This window comes from Molothrus ater, chromosome 3 (assembly GCF_012460135.2).
Source record: "Molothrus ater isolate BHLD 08-10-18 breed brown headed cowbird chromosome 3, BPBGC_Mater_1.1, whole genome shotgun sequence".
Lineage (NCBI taxonomy): Eukaryota > Metazoa > Chordata > Aves > Passeriformes > Icteridae > Molothrus > Molothrus ater.
Window position 1 is genome coordinate 70,744,020 of NC_050480.2, and position 18,041 is coordinate 70,762,060.

Consider the following 18,041-nt stretch of genomic DNA (forward strand, 5'->3'; position numbering starts at 1 on the left):
TCTTCATTCCTCAAATAAACAATTACACATTAATAAATCAGTGATGGCTCGTGAAGAGTGAGCTCCAAGCCAGCTCTGGGGGAAAGCAGCCATGATGGCTGAGGTGTGATTTCAGCTTTGGGTGGGTGCTTGGAGTCCTATCCTGTGCCTGACCCTGGAGCACACTGGAACAGATCTGCCCTGCCTTCCCTTGCACACAGGCACTGGGGATGTGAGCCAGAGCTCACTAAGCCATGCTTAGTGCACAATTCCCCCAAATCTGCATCTGTCCCTTGAAACTGATGCTGTTTTTGCAGCAAGAAGCCTTGCAGGCTGCAGTAACCCCAGCTGAGGTCAGGAGCAGGCACTGGGAGACCTGGAGCCCAGGAGCTGTGTTAGCTGAGCAGTCCCTCCATGGCCAGCCTGGCTTCCAGATCCTACCCATCAGATTAACACAGACCAAGAGCTCTCAGGCAAGAACCAGGTTGCATTAAAAATCTTTAAATTACTTAAATCCTCCTGGGGGATTTGCTTCTATGTGACCATCCATAGCTTTTCAAGGGTTACAAACTGCTCTGCTGCCAAATATGTATCTTTTATATATATAAATATATATATTTATATGTGCCATGTATATACATACACCTCCATGTACCAAACACTTGGATAACAGAAATCATTTACACCAACTGCTGGGCATTGGGAAGGCTCCTTGCTGAAAGGGGAACTGGAGGTGCTTGTTGCCATGCTGGATTTATGCTTCTATTGAATAATGAACACTGATAATAAATACCAGAGTGCCAATAATGGTGCTGTATGCTGGCAGCCTTGTTTTAAATCATATGCAAATACCACATTCCTTCTGTCAATAGCAGAGAGCATGGTGCTTGCACTGCAGTGTCTGTTTTGATGAGGATTTGATGCTGTTTGAAAAACATATATAAAAAGCAATTCTTTAGGGTAATAAGATTAATAAAAATTCCTTTAATGAATCCTCAAGATCAGCAGCTTTTGATTTCTCTGAGAGCTCAGCTGCCGCCTTTCATTAAATATTCCATTTCATAGTTTTTCTTCCAGTGCCTGTTCAGGGCTTTCAGTGTCCCTGCACATGTAAAATGAAATAATAATTTGTACCTGCAAGACAGAGGGAATGGAAATGGAATGCCCAGAGGACTGTTTTGATGAGATCTACTCAAGATTTTGTTTGAAATGTAATATCAAAGAACAGGGAAATGAGTTCATCAGCTTTATTTGCTGCCCCTCTGCCATTCAGTTCATGAATGGCAGAGGGGCAGCAAATAAAGCAGATGTTACCAGGCTCGCACTCTGCATCTGTGCTGGTTTTGTGTGTGCTCACTTCCCATTTAATTTTTCAGGAAGTAGGGCATGAAATTAAGACTCGAAGGTCATTTTTTTCCCATTGAAACTGTTTAGAAATTAGTAACAAGAGTATATCTGATTACACAGGCAATGACAGTAAATTTTTTCCATTCTATTATATAGAGGTAATAATTATATGTACTGTGTTGATCGATGATACAATTAAATAAATTAACGCATTCGCAGTCGAATAAAGAGCTGAAGATTACATTTCCTTGAAGACTTAATTTCCCTAAGTATCACAAAGCACAATTAGTTTTCCTTTCAGATTTTTTCTTTTTAATGAAATTGGCATGAAAAATGTAATAGTCCCTGTTTCCAACCAAGGTCTCTGCAGAGAGGAGGCGATGAGGGAGAGCTTAATCAGCCAGCTGTAATAAGGATTTTACAGAGTGGGTAATGGCTGGTTTGTGCTGGGAGGGTAGGAGGGAAGGGCACAGTGGCAGCTCTGCAGATAAAAGTGATAAGATCAAGTATGATCAGCTCTCAGCCCAGCAGGAACATGCTGGGTTTCCTGGTGAGAAACCCACAGGAGCAGAAGGGCAGAGCTATGCCCTGCCCATTGCTCAGATGCAGCAGAAGCTCCCCAACAGCAAGGCCAAGAGGGGATGGAGGGAGCACAGGGCCATTCCAGGGTCACTCACACAACTCTTGGCATTGCCATTCCCTGTTGGGACATTCAGGAAGGGGCCCAAAGCAGGTGCTGGTCTCTAGTGAGACCCTCACCTGCAACCAGCTCTGGGGCCCCAGCACAGGGAGGATGTGGACCTGTTGGAGCAAGTCCAGAGGAGGGACACCAGGATGATCAGAGGGATGGAGCACCTCTCCCCTGAGGAAAGGCTGGGAGAATTGGAATTGTTCAGCCTGGGAAAGAGGAGCTTTGGGGGTGGCCTAACTGTGGCCTTCTAGTACCTAAAGAGAGCTGACAAGAAAGATGCAGAGACTATTTACAAGGACATGGAGTGACAGGACAAGGGGGAATGGCTTCAAACTAGCAGAAGGCAGGGTTAGATCATAGATTAGGAAAAACATTATTTACTGTGAGGGGTAGTGAGACACTGGCAAAGGCTCCCCACAGAGATTGGGGGTGTTCATACCTGGGAGTGTTCAAGGCCAGGCTGGATGGGGCTTTGAATGACCTGGTTTAATATTCCAGCCCATGGCAGAAGGCTGGAACAACATTATCTTTAAGGTCCCTTCCAACCCAAACCATTCTGTGATTCTATCACACTTTGGGTTTTTTTCATTTTTTTAATAAGCAATTAACTTAAACTGAGCCATTGATAGGAACAGCTTAGACCAATGTGCTGAATCAAACTGTGTTTGACAGGCACAACAGAGCCACACCACCTTTAACCAAGACTTTGGGAAGTGCAGTCTGTGACCCAGTGGTAAAAGGAAGGCCAGTGACAGAGGCCAGGGCAGTAGCAAAGGAGAGCAGAACCTTTTCAAATTATTTGGGAAAGCTGGTGGACACCAGATCTTGAGAGATCCAATTACCAATTTTTAACGGGAAATTAGCATGCCCTAAATAAAAGAACTATTAGTGGAGGTCTAACCCAGCTGCTGCAGTGACTGAGATTTCCACCAAAAAAGGGGTTCTGAAAATCCCTTAATTTCTTTATGGAAAGCAGAGTGAGAAAAAGATTTACTCCACTTAGTGTATAAAAATCCCTAAGATATGGATTTATGGGTTTATTAATTAACAAGCTGAAATAAATGCAGCTCTGGGGGTAAAATGAACATCTGGAGAGAGAAGACCACAAGCCATGGACTCTGGCCAGATCACCAGTCTTGCTTCTCTGTGCTCATTCTCTCTCCCAACTCCAGGAGGTGTCACCTGGGATCATCTCTGTAGCTTTGCTGTCTGACTGCTCATGCTGGGACTGTTCTCCTTACACAGATATAGGAACAGCACAACTGTTTGAAATATGACCATCAAAACATCTGTTAGTAGAAAACCATGCAAATAGTTTACAGTCAAGTTAAATAAAAGTAACATCACGACCCGGGTCTTCTACAGCAAAGAGGAAAAATGAGCCTATCAGACAAGGCAAAATAACAGCACAGAGAAAGCCTTGCTGATCAGGTCCTGCTCCAAATCCAGATAAGCCAACACATTTTCCTGCCTCCAGAGGAGAAACCAGCATTTCATGAATTCATATAAGCAGCAAATTAAATAAATATTGCTGAGTCTCAAGTGCCAGAGGCCCAGTGCACAAGGTCAGTTTGCAGGCTTTGTAAACAGCAGCAGCTGCTACAGCCTAAAAGCCCCAGAGTGTTCAGTGGCCACATCATCCCACAGCTCAGATTTCTTTTGAAAGGTGGATGCACATAATCCTGCTCTTTTCTAGCCTTGCTCAGCTCCAGTAGAAAATATTACACTAGTTTTGCTGTTGTAAAGGCACAGAATTAGACCAGCACTGCATGTCTTTGACAAGCAGCACTTTCCATCTCTTCAGCAGCCCAATTTTGGCCAGAGTTGAGAGGCCATAGAGGCAGGGCATATGGAGAGTCAGGAAAATTGTCCCAGCACCCCTTACTTGCATGTCCCTGGTACCTCTGATCCCACAGAGATCTTCCACTGAGCCATCTCTAATAGAAGCAGTGCATGGAGCTACATGTATTTCATATAAGAGAAATAATTAACAAAAAATGGGTTGATGACTGAAGAACTTCTTGTACAGTAAAAAGCATCCCGGTAGACAGAAGAGAAAAACAGGATGAGAAATGGTAAAGTATCAAGATTTTATTGTTTTATATATATACTTATAATTCTTAAATGAGACAGTATTTTTTTAAAACAGCAGCAAGCAGAACGTACAAGTTGAGAAAAGTGGCAGCGCAGGTAACTCTGTTTGGCTAATGCCCGTTCATGTACAAGGCGTACATTGGATTTTTTTCTTTTGAGCACCTTTTGTGGTTATTTTTTCTTGGTTTAAGTGTACAGTAAGGCAGTGGTTTTTTCAATAAGGAATATATATATATATATTTATATTTATATTTATATATATTTTCAGTCATCACCATGAATTCTTCGTACATGCAAATTCAATAAAATGTACAACTCGGAAATGTTACAGCGGGAGACAGTTTTCCTCAGAGCAAAGCTTCTAATAAAAGGCAAATACAGACACCACAAAGTTAGAAAAGAGAAGGAAGGCATAGGAAACCAAGAGTCAGGCGCTACTGACAGGACAGCTTGAGCAGGGAAGGTTGGGATTCCAGTGAAGATTCCTCCCACCGCTGGCAAGGCGGGAAAGAACGGATGGTTATTAACAGATGTCTCCAGCCAACTCCCTCGGGAAGGTTCACTCTAACCTGAGAAGCTCCACATCAAAGAGGAGTGTGGCATTGGGAGGTATGACCCCAGGGTGGCCTGTGGCTCCATAGGCCATCTCAGGTGTGCAGGTCAACTTCGCTCTTTGTCCTAAGCTCATCTGTGTTTTGGACATCGGAGAAAGGAAAAGAGAACACACACAAAAAAACAGGATTAGGAGGAAAACAAAAAAAAAAAAAATCATTACCTGGCAGATTTACAGAATCAAGGAGTGTTCATAGAATTGTTTAGTTTGGAAAAGACCTTTAAGATTATTGAGTCTGGGGCTTAGAAGGGGAAGATCTTTAAGGTCCCTTCCAACCCAAGCCACTCTACAATTCTGAGTCCAAGTGGTTTCACTTCAAGCTGAATCTGCCACAAAGAGCTCAGACATGGGCATGGGCCTCCTCAATGATCTGCACTCTCACAGCAGTTATTTAAACTGCCAGAACCAGCCTGGAAGTGACACAAAGTCTTTTCAACACAACGCTTGGTCCATCCTGCCCATACTGGTGCAGGCTGAAGGCAGTCTGAGCTCCTCCTGTGGAGCACAGGGTACAAAGAACACCATCAGCAGGCACTGGGAAAGGCCCTCAGAGCTCTCTATTCTTGAGAGATCCGTGCTCAACACAGCCAGGTTCGGCACTTATTTCCCTAAACTCAGTCCAAGCCCCAGGGCAGACATCTCACTTATGCTACTTATCCAGACAGAGCCCTTGTCTCTGGATGGGCAGGAATGCTGATTTCCCTCACTCCAGGCTGGCTCTGAAGGGAACTGCTCACTGAGATGTGGAGTTATCTTCTAACTGAGTATTTTGGAACAATTTCAAACTGCTGTTCATGCATCATACACTGGTGATGGAATATTCACTGGCCAAGAAACATCCCCTGATTTGAAGCAGCGATTTTAATTCAGACCTCTCTCCCAAGATTGGGCACATCACTGGACTACAGATTATGTGATACCTCTTGGTTGAGAATATTTTCAGGTTCTATAAAAGATACAAAGCTAGAGAGTCAATTACTTTGGGTAGAAGAAAAATGGGGATATGAACTTTCCCACATTTGAGGAGTACTCATGGCATGGGGCTGAGGATGTCCAAGCTGATGGCCTCCCCTGGTCCCCACAGAGATTTTGCATGGGGCTGGCTGTCCAGTGCTTGGATGTGTCCATGCAAAGCAGGCAGCTGGTAGGTCATGCCTGGAGTTTTAGGGATGAGGCAAACTTGAACTTTGAGAAGCTGAGCAGACAAATGCAGACAGACCCTGCTGACACCTGACAGTCATTACACCAAGGTTTGTGAAATCTGCAAGCTGGACACAGGGAACTGCCTTGTTCCAAGAGACTCTGTCCAGCATACTCCCCAAATCCCTCAAACCTGGGCTGGAAGGAGACAGCCACGAGCTCGACTTGTGTCAGTGATCCACTAGGAGGAGCAGGAGGGCAGCCTGTGGCCACACGGGCTCCTGGCATGGCTCTCGGCCACTTATTTTCTAAGGGACAAGAGCTGGGGAGTGAGAGCAGTCAAGGGAGGGATTACTTGATTCACCCAGCACTTGTTGATGCTGCTTTATCTGCACTGGCTTCTGCTTCCTACAGCTCTGCAGTCCTGAGCTCTCTTAGGTCTTTCTGCAAAGCAAATAATAAACAGTCCAACTCAAATCCTTCAGAGGAAGATGGTATTTTTCACAGTCAAGGATTCCTCAAATGGACTTCTCTGGCTGGAGAGAGGGGAATGCTTGCACTGCTTTCTCCACAGGGCTGGAAACCCTTGTCTCTTCCACCCTTCTCTGAAAAAGCATGGTTGCATCATTTCTCAGTGGATTTTTTCAGGTTTTGCATTCTTCCCTTCTCTCTATTCAAGCATAAGAACTTGTTCCTGTTAAAGTTGTTCCTGTAAGAGTATTTGAACAGTTGCCTCCTACACTGAGCTCTTGGATCCTGAAATGGGAAGTCAGGAGGAATTTGCACCCTGATCTCATTCACTCGTGCTCTTGAGCAGCCTGATCACACTCCTCATGTGTGGGGGGCCCTCAGAGCACTGCACAAAAAGCATGTCCTGGCAGTGAATTGTAATTTGGGGCTTTTACTGTGCTGGTACTCTAACTGCAATCAATGGAGGGCAGTTTTCTTTCTCTCAGCACAGGGCTGGCCAGTGAATGTTTTGTAGCTGGGAGTCTGAAGTAGTAAAAATGTACCAGTGCAGTTTGGTACCTTATCCAGTCAGGGTCAGAACCTGTAGCTGGGTCATGGATGTCATCAGAAAGGGCAGCTTGGGCCTCTATGGAGTAGCTGAATAGAGATCACTCCATAAAAAGCTGCCACCTCAACGTTTTAGAGGCCACTGCTGTTTGTGGAGCTGCCCATGGGAGAGAGACAGGGCTTACATGGCACCTGGGGAGGGGACTTCACCTCTCCCCTCCCAAATGCATACCATGGGGAAAGGCTTGTGAGCAGGGGATAGCCATGGATGGATGGATGGATGGATGGATGGATGGATGGATGGATGGATGGATGGATGGATGGATGGATGGATGGAAACTACAGGAAATACTGTGCTCAAATGCACCACGCTTTCACAAAAACACTCCATATCCTTCACTGTGATTTCCACTCGCTCTTGTCACCACTGCCCTGCACGCTGCTGAGCTCACACACTCTTCAGCCAGCTCCAGGTTCAGCCAGAACAATTTATTAGTACCTGTGTAACACCTTCTTCAAATCCTTTAATGACTTCTTGCCTGCCAATCTTGAACCTGAAAGGCTTGTTTCTGTCTCTGGAGGAATCAAACTTCTTTCCATTTTGTAGCATTCCTGCCAAAAAAAGACACATGGTTTCAGTCTGAGATACATCTAAATTTAAGTGCTGGAGGAGAGGGAAGGAGTGAAAAATTAATGTCTTGGTCACATCAGCTGCTCATTTCCATTTTTACTTTAAAGCCTCATTCAAAAGGCAGGAGAGGCAACTGCAGTGGTACCATATTGTTACCTTTGCCTTCCTGTAATTTAGGCTCTAAAATGGAAATTATTCTTACTGTTCTCAATGCAATAGCTTATGACCCATGTTGCACCAAACATTGCACAGACATAGAAGAGCTGTTGTTTGCACAGTGGAGCTCCCTGCCTAAGTGGATAAAAGCAGGCAAGGAACAAGTGGGAAGCAGCAGAAGTGAGAATCCCAAGACAGTGCCTGATCCAGGGCTGCCCCTAATAACGTGTGTTACACAAACAGAGCCATCCCACACCATGTGTGTGAAACTTCTACACAACGTGACAACTGCATCTCTGTCATACAGGCAGAACAGAAGAGACTCTGCAGTCACAAATATGAAAGTAGCAGAGGCATTTATATAAATGTTCTACTACCCTTGTTTTTCATGTTTTCATGTCCCAGAAGACATGACTTGTTCCTTTGCATGGGCACTGTTTCAATCCATGGGTTTTGAACACATGCCCAGATTCCTCAGCAAATGGACAAAACCTTCACATAGCACATGATCAGCTATTCTCCTTCTCTTTTCAAATTGTGGCTGATTACAGTAGCTTTCAATTCAGAAGTACCTGGTACTTAAAATGCTTTACTCTGGATATTGCAAGGTTGGGCTGATATTCATATATTAGAATCAATCCTTTCTTTGTAGTGCTGTAGAGCCAGTGTTGTGGGTATACTCCATGATTCTTCTATGCAAGCGGTTGCACAAAGAGAAGTTAATTAATCTGAGAAGGACTTTGGTTGCAAAGAACATTAACAAGTCCAGCTTTGAAAGAAAATGCTGAGAAAAAGGACCTTTAAGATTCAGTATCAAAGATACAGTCTTACTAGTTTCTTTCCATTAAAGCAGTTATATTAACAGATCAGCTTGAAGCACAAATTTTATTTTTCAGTGAAAACCATCAATTTTTGTCCAATAACAAAGAGGCATCTTCTGCTTGCTTAAAAAGTCTGTACTGTGAATCAAAGGTAAATATGAAGAGGTGTGCCAGAATGAAAAACAGAGACTAAAAAGGTAGGATTCATTTTGCCAACTTTTAGGCTTCTAAGATATAGCCAGCTACTTCTGAGCTAATTACTCAGAGAAAATAGATAATCAAGTCAGAGAAAAATGCACTTTCAGGGAGCAATTCATCTAACCAAATCTAGGGATGTACATTAGGACATAATGAATCACATCCCAGCAGTGCCTGTTTCTGTGCAATGAATAAAGGACAGTCCAAACAACAGCTCAGACACAGATGTCTCCAAATTCATTAGTAGTTAAATCAGTGGCAATGGAGTTCTTGACTTGCAGTTATGAGCACACAGTGTTTGATTATTCCAGTGGGGTTCTCTGTCCAGATATTTTACAATACTAAAATCAAATGCCATATTAAGGCACATTAGCCATTAGTAAAGTCCAACATTTGTCCAAGTTGGTCTTTCAGACACGCCTGTGCATGTGCTCAAGGTTTTAGAAAGAAACCTGTGGAGTAACCAGCCCATAAGGAATGTTTCATAACCATTAGTGCCTGACATAATCCTTTAGTTTTTCACAGTCAAATAATGAGGTGTTGTATGTGTGCTCTCATGCAAGTACATAGAATCACAGAACCACAGAATCAATGAGGTTGGACAAGACCTCTGATACCACTGAGTCCAACCTTTGACTCAATGCCACCTTGTCAAACAGAACATGGCACTGAGTACCACACCCAGGTGACTCCACCAGCTCCCTGGGCAGCTCATTCCAATGTCTAATTACCCTTTCTGTGAAGCAATTTCTCCTAATGTCCAACCTAAACCTGCCCTGGCAGAGTTTGAGGCCATTTTCTCTTGTTCTGTCCCCCGTTCCCTGGGAGCAGAGCCTGACCCCCACTGGCTGCACCCTCCTGTCAGGGAGTTGTAGAGACTGATGAGCTCCTGCTGAGCCTCCCTTTCTCCAGACTGAACACTCCCAGCTCTCCCAGCCACTCCTCAAAGGATTTACCCTCAAGATACCTCCCCAGTTCCATTGCCCTTCTCTGGACCCACTCCAGCCCCTCAATGTCCTTCCTGAATTGAGGGGCCAGAATTGGACACAGAACTCAAGGAGCGGCCTCACCAATACAGAGGGAAATTCCCATATACTGTGCAATGTATCAGCTCTGGGATAGCCACAAACCCCTCCAGGCAGGCTGGGAAGCCACAGCAGCTCCTGAACAAGATTTTCCAGCTACAGACTAAGATGGGTTCATTTGTAATACAGAAATTCAGCCTATATTGGGGGAGGGAAGGCAGAGAGAAGGGGAGAAGCAGCTCAGGGGGAGCTCTCAGGCATATAATATAATCCTTTTTGAAGTATTTGATCTTAAATTTAAGTGACAGTCCTTCCTCAGAGCACTTTTATTTTTAAACACATCATAAAACCTTATGATTCTATGAAATGGAAGGAGACTACTACAGAATCGCAATATTTAATACTTTTAATATTAAAACTTAGTATTGTCATTACAGCTTGCATGTTCAAAGTACCCAAACATTAATTACTCTTCACATTAGCCCAAGGAGGTAAAGAAGATATTTATTACAAAATAGCCTCAATCTGAAAGTTCAGATTCAGATGCAAAGTTCCACAACACTTTATTATGCATTCATCTCATTTTGTAACTAAATCCTATTAAAACTCTTAGCTTAAAGCTCTGATGATTTACAAACACCCCACATCAAACCAGCGACAGAATCAAAATTAAATCTTCAGAGATTCTGACAACAGCTCCTGGACAATGTTTCCCCTTTAAAGCAACATTTCCATCTTCCCATGAGCTTGGTAGCTTGATACACCATTTAAAAAACTAATTCATTTCACTAGAAAATGCCCATAGAAGATGTGTTAGGCCTTGTAGAAGAAATCAGGCTTTTCTATATTTACAGCAACATCCTATTTTCAGCAACAACTGAAAACTCATGAGGTTATGGATTCACAAATGTAACTTCCTCTGCCATCACCTTACTGCTTTTGGAAGACAAACTGGAATGCAGAGTCAAATGTGTCTGTATTCACTGAAGCTCTGGCAGGAGGGTCAGTTTTTATGTGAGTGCCCTTTAAATGTACATCCAGTCTGGAAATGAGTCAGAGGCTCCATGTGCCCTGAAGAAGTTCCGATGCGGATTTAGATGTGAACTTTAGATCTTTTTTATCTCTGATTCTGAGAGCTAGAGTTAGCTCTGCAGGCTCCTGGGAGCTAAAACAGCACAATGCTTTATTTTCTCTCTTGCTAATGCACCAATTGAATTTTTTGGTGAAAAAATTGATTTAGTTAATATTCTTCAACAAGGATGGATGCCCATGTTCAGCCTACATCTTTATTTATCTAGCTAACAGCAAGGAGGAAAAAACCCCACAATCTGGAACTCAGCAATAACATTGTTTTGCAAGTCAGAACAATCAATAGGAGTTTTGACTGAGCAAGGACATCTATATGCCTATAAGGCTACTTGTGAAAAAAACCTTAGGTTCCTGAGAGGGAACAATCATTGTATTAAAATAATTAATTGCACAAACATGGTTATCAGAATATGGCACAGATTTGAAAACATTCTGATCTACAAGGCATCCTAATTGAAAACCAGGCTTTAAAAATTAAAAGGCTGTAGAAAAGGAGACATTTCAGATCATGGGTCCTACTGAATCTCTGATGTTCAGCTCATTGAAGCTGCAGATTAAAGAGCAGCTGGATCATTTTATTAAGGAACATGACCACAGATCCATCCAAGCTGCCAGGACTACAATGCCATTTGGGCTAAACTGGCAGTGAAAACACAACTTCAGGAGAGGTTCAGCACAAGTTATTACTTCTTATTAAAACACAGGTGTGCCTGCAGCTGTGTCTGCACTGCTTTTTAACACTGCACTACTTTAGCTAAGATCCCATCACTGAAGTCTGTTTCCTAAGGGGAGAGGGCTGATGAAATCAGACTGTCTGCACTTGCCTAATAATGGGAGATTCTTTGAGCCAATTTCAACCCCATTTGGCAGAGGAATAGGGATCATACCAACATTAAGATCCAATGCATGCAATGAAAAAGATCTGTGTAGAAAGAAGAGCCTGTAAGAGCTTCTACCGAGAGAAAGGCTCAGTCTTTGTTATCAGAGAAACTCAGAGAGGTCAGGAACGGAAAGCCTGGAGCACAGACTTAGTTTCTTTTTCTTTCATCTGAGAACAATTCAGCTGGGAATATAAGCAATCACACAGCACAAATCCACGGAGCCATCCCAGGTGTTAGACACCTAATGCCCCTATTGTCCCAACAAAACCCTACCCCAAACCATGACTGTTATCCACACCAAGGATGGATGGAGAGGGAACACTGGAGGCCATCCACAGATAGACTGTCAAGCTTCTGGGCCTGAACCTGGAAAATTCATGTGTAAATTCTACTGCAAAGGTTATCCACTTCAAAGGTACAAACTGGGTCTCAACCTGGCATCTAGGCTACTCCTTGGTTAATGGAGAAAGAGAAGTATCTCCAAGAATGATGCATCCCACCTAGATTTAGATGTTAGGGCTGAAATAACCTTTTGGAACTGTTTATCATTCTCAGTCAACTATCTTAAAAAAGGTAAGGTACCTTAAACCAAATGCTAGACTGCCAGGTTTTTAGAGGGCCCTAGAGAGGCAGTATGAACTCAGCCATCCATCCCTAAATGAAACAGGCAAAATTGCATCCCAGGCTTCACTGACTCCAGTGTTTACTGAATCATTTGTCTCTGCAGTGTTGACAAATTCTGGGAATCAGAAGATGAAGATCCTAATCCAGAACAAATCTCTTGATTTCACTAGTTGCTCTCTTTTTATCCTGTACAATGGGATTCACTTATCCCACAAGTATTGAGGGGATAAACTGAATTAAATAGGTGACTTTCAAAAAACAGCATCATCCACCTAGGAAGTATTCCATTCCTATATTTTTTCAAACAGTAATTACCTACAGAATGTAAAGGCAACACATATGCTTGAAGACAGCTACTTCCTGAACACTTTTTGGCAGCAGAAAGAGGGGCAGATATTCAGCAGTTTCTAGGACACTATGCTATTTCATTTTATGTAGACCGGAGGCTCTTCAGGACAGGGACTATATTCTGATGCCACTCAATGCCATCACCTTTCCAATTATGCCCTGTAATCAATTTATGCTGTTAGGAACATATCTTTCAGTTTGGTTCCTAGGACTTTCTGAGGAGTTAATGCTGCTGTGGGTTAAGAATTTTTTATCTCAAGTGTTTCTTTGTTTTCCTCATAAAATATATTCTTTCTATGTCAAAATATATCCATATTCTGTCAGGAGAATATCACAAAGGCTGGAAATTCTGATATTCCCCCCATTTACAACATGGAACTATTACTAATATCGAGTTTTAGCCTGGAAAATATATTATCAGAAAGGTTCTAGTAATTGCACAAAAGTCCTTGTGTAAACATTGATGCCTTCCCAATGTACAGAGGAAGGCACAGTTCAGTACAATCCCTGAAGTTGTTGGGAGAGAAACACATCCATAAAGTCACAAATCACATCCCAGCTTGATTCACACCAGCAGAACTCCACTGTAGTGTTACTTGCATTTAACATTAAAGTAGATCAGTTGTCTTCAGGACTCAATTCTGAAATACTGGCAAAGCATTCCCTGCATTCAGTGGTGTTCCCACTTTAGCTTGTGGCCGAGTCTCAAGATAACATACCTGAAAAAAGTGTGGCTCCCTCGGGAACAAAAACAATTCCCCTATGTCTTGGTGGGAAGTGCAGAGATCTGAGCAACAGTTTTCTAGGCAAATACTGTCAGTGCCTTGTGTTTCTTCTTCCCAGGACCTAACTCAGCCTTCCAACACATTCCATCAGAATCCAGATGTGCATCACTCAGACATCTCACACTTCTTCCATCTTAATGTCATTATTATCTCAAAATTCAACTCACTGTTTTACACATTTCTGTCATAACAACAGCTCCCAGTAACCCGGCCCTGAGCCTGCTCCTGCCACAACACAGTGAGCAGCACACACCTCTGATTCCCTTGCTTGGACTTCCAAAGGAAACTCCTCTGGACAAATTTGTTGTCTCATTAATTTTACTGATGGCTATTGTAATGGAAACAAAGAGTGTTGAATGTGAGCTGGAAGATGCTTTTGTTCTCTTCACTGTGTTGGAATAGGGGCCACCTTACTGTGTCCTGTCTGGGGACTTTGGCAACTGAACTGCAAAGGAAGCCTCACTTTTCCAGGGAAAGGCTCAACAATGGAGGTTTAGTACTATTACAAACACTCAGTTTTATCCTGCTAACATTTTCTCTGCTTAATATAAACAAAGTCTTATGTGGAAAAAAGGATTTACTGTCTTAGACTGCATTTTCCTCACAGTTTGCAGCCACTTAAGAAAAAATTATTAATACTCTAAGGGAATTTTCAGTCTAGAGGGATAACAGTTGAAAAAAAGGGGGAAGGGGATAAGCACAACTCTGCAGCATATCAGCCCTTTACCACAATTATTTCTTTTTGTCTAGAAAGGCAACAGCAAGGACTTGAATGTGCCATTTGTTGCCATGACAAACTGACTCAATAGGAGAAGTGGGAAATGGATAGTGGTGGTGGGCACTTCCCAGTTCCTGCTACTGCAGCACACTTCATGCTTCATCTTTTGAACACTGGCTGCCTTGCTACTTCATTTTCTTCCTGTATTAGATACTCATATATCTTTAATGTGGAGTAAGAGCAGCACAATCAATTATTTATTATGCAGCTGAGAGCGTGCAATGAAGACACAACAGACAACTCCTCAATAATGCATCACCGTGGGCTATGAATCACTGCTACACAACCACAAGGCAAAATGAAAGAACCTTGCACATAGCTCGACTTCACAGCCAGGAAAATTACCTGCAATTGTTTAGCTCACTCTGCTGAAAGGCATTATTCTGTCCTAGTGGCTTTAGCGATTTGCATACTTTTAAAAGAAGGAAAAGTAGATTTACCTTCAAGGGAGATTTGGGGCTCACTAAGCATATTCTACATAAGTTGTAAAGAGAAAACAATTCCTCTGGTATCCCATCACCTTAAAAAAGTAATTTTATTTTAGAATTTGAGTCTGTTACTGTTACAAAGTTCAGCTGTAAAATATACATGTACTGCAGCATAAGGCAAATTTCATTTGAATAAGCATGGCAGAATCAGGTCAGTGTGGGAATGCTACTGAGTGGGATGATAAATGTCTAAAGCAGCATTTTAGAGAGAATATATTAATAGAGAAGTACTTTGGATCTCTTGTTTCTCTATCCCCAAACACCATGTCTTGTAACACAGGGTGTGCAGGGAGAGGGAATGTTCCTCGCAGGTCCAGGTCTTTCTGTCCCTACCCTCTGGTAGCAGCCCAGAAGCACAAAGAACAGTTCAGGCATGGCTGTAATACAAAGAGAAGAGTCTGCAAGATTTCCCACTCAAACACAAGTAGCAGAGCTTACCCAAAGAATTCTGAGCACCCAGTGCACCATGAAAACAGAGCAATAAAATAAATATCTTTTTTTTTTTCATCTTGGTTTCATTCTCATTCTCATACTATGGCACATGTATTTCCTTCCCTCCTCCCTTTTTGTTTCATGGTTGCCTGTGTTGTGGGGGCATGGGCTTGACATTTTAGCCTGTGGCACATACACAACTGTGCAGGTGACCTCCCACTGGGAAGTTACACACTTGTGTAGCAGGTAAACCACACTGAAATAGGTGTGAGTGTGCCAGCCACTGTCTCTCAGGGTACCACACCAGAAGGGCCCAAGGTGGAACTCCAGAGTTCTCAACACAGATCTGGGGGCAGGGAGCATGGGAAAACACCAGAAAAGCATCTTCAGAGGTTTCTTGTGAAAGCTCTGAGCTTGGCTGTGAGATCACATGAGAGGGGACTTGGGGTAAAAGCACCAGGTTCTTAATTCCTCTTCTGTGCCAGGGAAGAAACTGCCAGAAGAATCACCTTCCAGCCCAACATGACAATCTTACCAGCAGTTAGATGTGCTTGAATAATAAGCTGTTCTCAGACTGGGCATTTTTTTGGTTTTCAGCTATCCAGCCTTGTAGTATGTTCCATTCTGAATAAAATTTGTGCTAAAATCTTCATTTAAGTGCAAGACTTCTGATTCCCTTGGCTTAAGCTAGCAACAGCCTAGTGAGAGTTTCACCCATCTCTACCAGGGCACTGAATTAAAGGGCTATGGAGAGAATCACAGAATAGTCAGGGTTGCAAGGAACATTAAAGATCATCTCATTGCAACCCCCTGCCATGGGCAGGGACACCTTGCACTAGATCCAGCTGCTAAGGGCCCCATCCAGCCTGGTCTTAAACACTTCCACAGATAGGGAATCCATGGCTTCTCTGGGCATGCCCAAAGACAATAAATTTGAGCATGAAAAAGTATATTATTTATGTGTTACCACTTAACACCAAGATGGAATGTTGGCTTTTAGGGCATTTGGAACTGAAAAATAACATTTCTCCCCACATCCCTGGTGAATGAAGGCTCTTTCTCTCCCATAGGTCCTTGTTTACTTGGTTCTTTATCACATCCCACTTTCTTAATGCTCAGCATGGCTACAGCTCCTTGACAGGGAGTGTTTTACTGACACTCATCTTGACAAACACAGCAATCGACTAACATCATGCAAAGGACTCAGCAGCTACTCTGTTCTTAAATAAGATGGAGAAAAGGAAAAACATTATTGGAAAAAGAGAGAAACACACAGGACACAACCAGAGAAGTAAATAGTTTTTTCAAATAAAAATGGGTGTTTACTGAGCCAGTATGTCAGCCAGCCATAGTCAATATGCCAGCATTACATATACTCTAAGTAAGTCAGAGGCAGACACTGCTGTTCCACCATGATCTCATGTGTACATAAAACATACATAATGCAGAAGTCCAATGCTTTTCATCCAGGGTGTCCAACTTTTTGATCTAGACTGGTCAGACATCCCTGTAATACTTATTTTAGAGATGTGGTATAACCTTCCCGGCTGGCATTATGCAATAGCCCCTCCCTTCACAAGTGTTTGGAGAATTCCTGGGGAGTCATCTCCTCCTGCCTGTGATTCCATGCAGAAAAATGAGACATTACTTCACTGACACCAATTTGAGGCCGCTGTGAGGCCTCACTCCAGCATAACACACAGAGTTTCCAGGGTGATCAGGTGGAACACACTGCTCGTTCACTCAAGGGATGAGTCCCTTGCTGGGATGGAAAAGGCATCTTGATGCTGCATCCTCCTCACTGACATGGAGAGATTGTAGACCTCTAGGTAGCTAGGACAGTCGAGCTTAATTCCATCCAAAATCAGTTGATGACAGTCAAGATTAGTGAAAAAACACAGCTTAAAACCAAGCTGGTTTTGATCTGTGCACCAAATGCCTTTCAGTGGATTTTGTTGCCTGAAGCAACTCTGCTGCAGAAATAACAGAAGATAAGAGCCCCATCTAGACTTTGAATAAACTCTGAGAAGGGTTCATTATAAGTTATTTGTTGGGAAACCCTTACTGTATTGTCAGAAGTTCAGCCTACCATTAACACCAGATAAACCCAGCATTTGCTGAGGAGAAGCTTGGTGTTTGCTGCAGGACTCCAGTAGAGAATGTCTTAGTTTACTTTTCTAGACCTTCATTTGAAAAGGTAGATGAGATACCTCATCAAAGGGACAAATCTTTCCATGGATGTACAGTTTGCTCTTCCCACCTACTAGGAATGTACCCGCTTTTACAAAAAAAAAAAAAAAAAAAAAAAAAGAGTATTTTTGCAGTATTGTTTTCAATGTAAACAGTGTTTTATGTGCTCCAAGGCAGACACTGTCAGTGTCATAAATATCACTCTGCCTGTAAACTTTGAGTTTGTTCTGAAATCATAGTACTGTGAGATTATTTTTTTTTTTGCCACATTTGTTTCCTATTTTTGCTCATCATTCCTGATGTTGCAGATTCTCTTTGGCGTGAACTGGCACAGTTCCCCTGATATTAATGAAAGTACAAAAATATATGCAACAGCTTGAGACCTGGATCTCAGTAATTTAAATCTACATTGAATCATGCACTTGGGGCTATTCTCCAGAGCAGAATCCTGCAAGAATATGGAATAGTGTACATTTGTGATCACAGCAAAAAGCTGCATGTCAAAAAGAAGAGGTATAACTCACCTTTATTTTATACCCTGTGAAATAAGCATTGTAGTTTCACCAAGGTCAGCCAGTCAATAGCATTTCCAGCAATAATATTATTAACTAATGTACTTTGCCTTGGATATCCTGAAAGGCTTCATTCAGTAAGCCTTTAAAGCATCTTCTGAGCCACAGAGGAAAGGAGCTATTAACAGCACAGTTTGTTCTT

At 42.6% G+C, this 18,041-nt stretch overlaps 1 protein-coding gene across 1 annotated transcript in view; it reads right to left on the minus strand.

Moving 5' to 3' along the window:
* Nucleotides 1-4,093: 4,093 nt before the first annotated feature.
* The window catches only part of FKBP1B (FKBP prolyl isomerase 1B), a 44,439-nt gene continuing 30,491 nt past the window's right edge, over nucleotides 4,094-18,041 (minus strand). Inside the window, exons 3-4 of the mRNA XM_036379849.2 lie at nucleotides 7,381-7,493; nucleotides 4,094-4,799 (exon numbers count right to left, since the gene is read on the minus strand). Coding sequence (XP_036235742.1) covers nucleotides 4,671-4,799; nucleotides 7,381-7,493 — 242 coding nt within the window. The 3' untranslated portion in view covers nucleotides 4,094-4,670. The remainder of the gene's footprint in view (nucleotides 4,800-7,380; nucleotides 7,494-18,041) is intronic.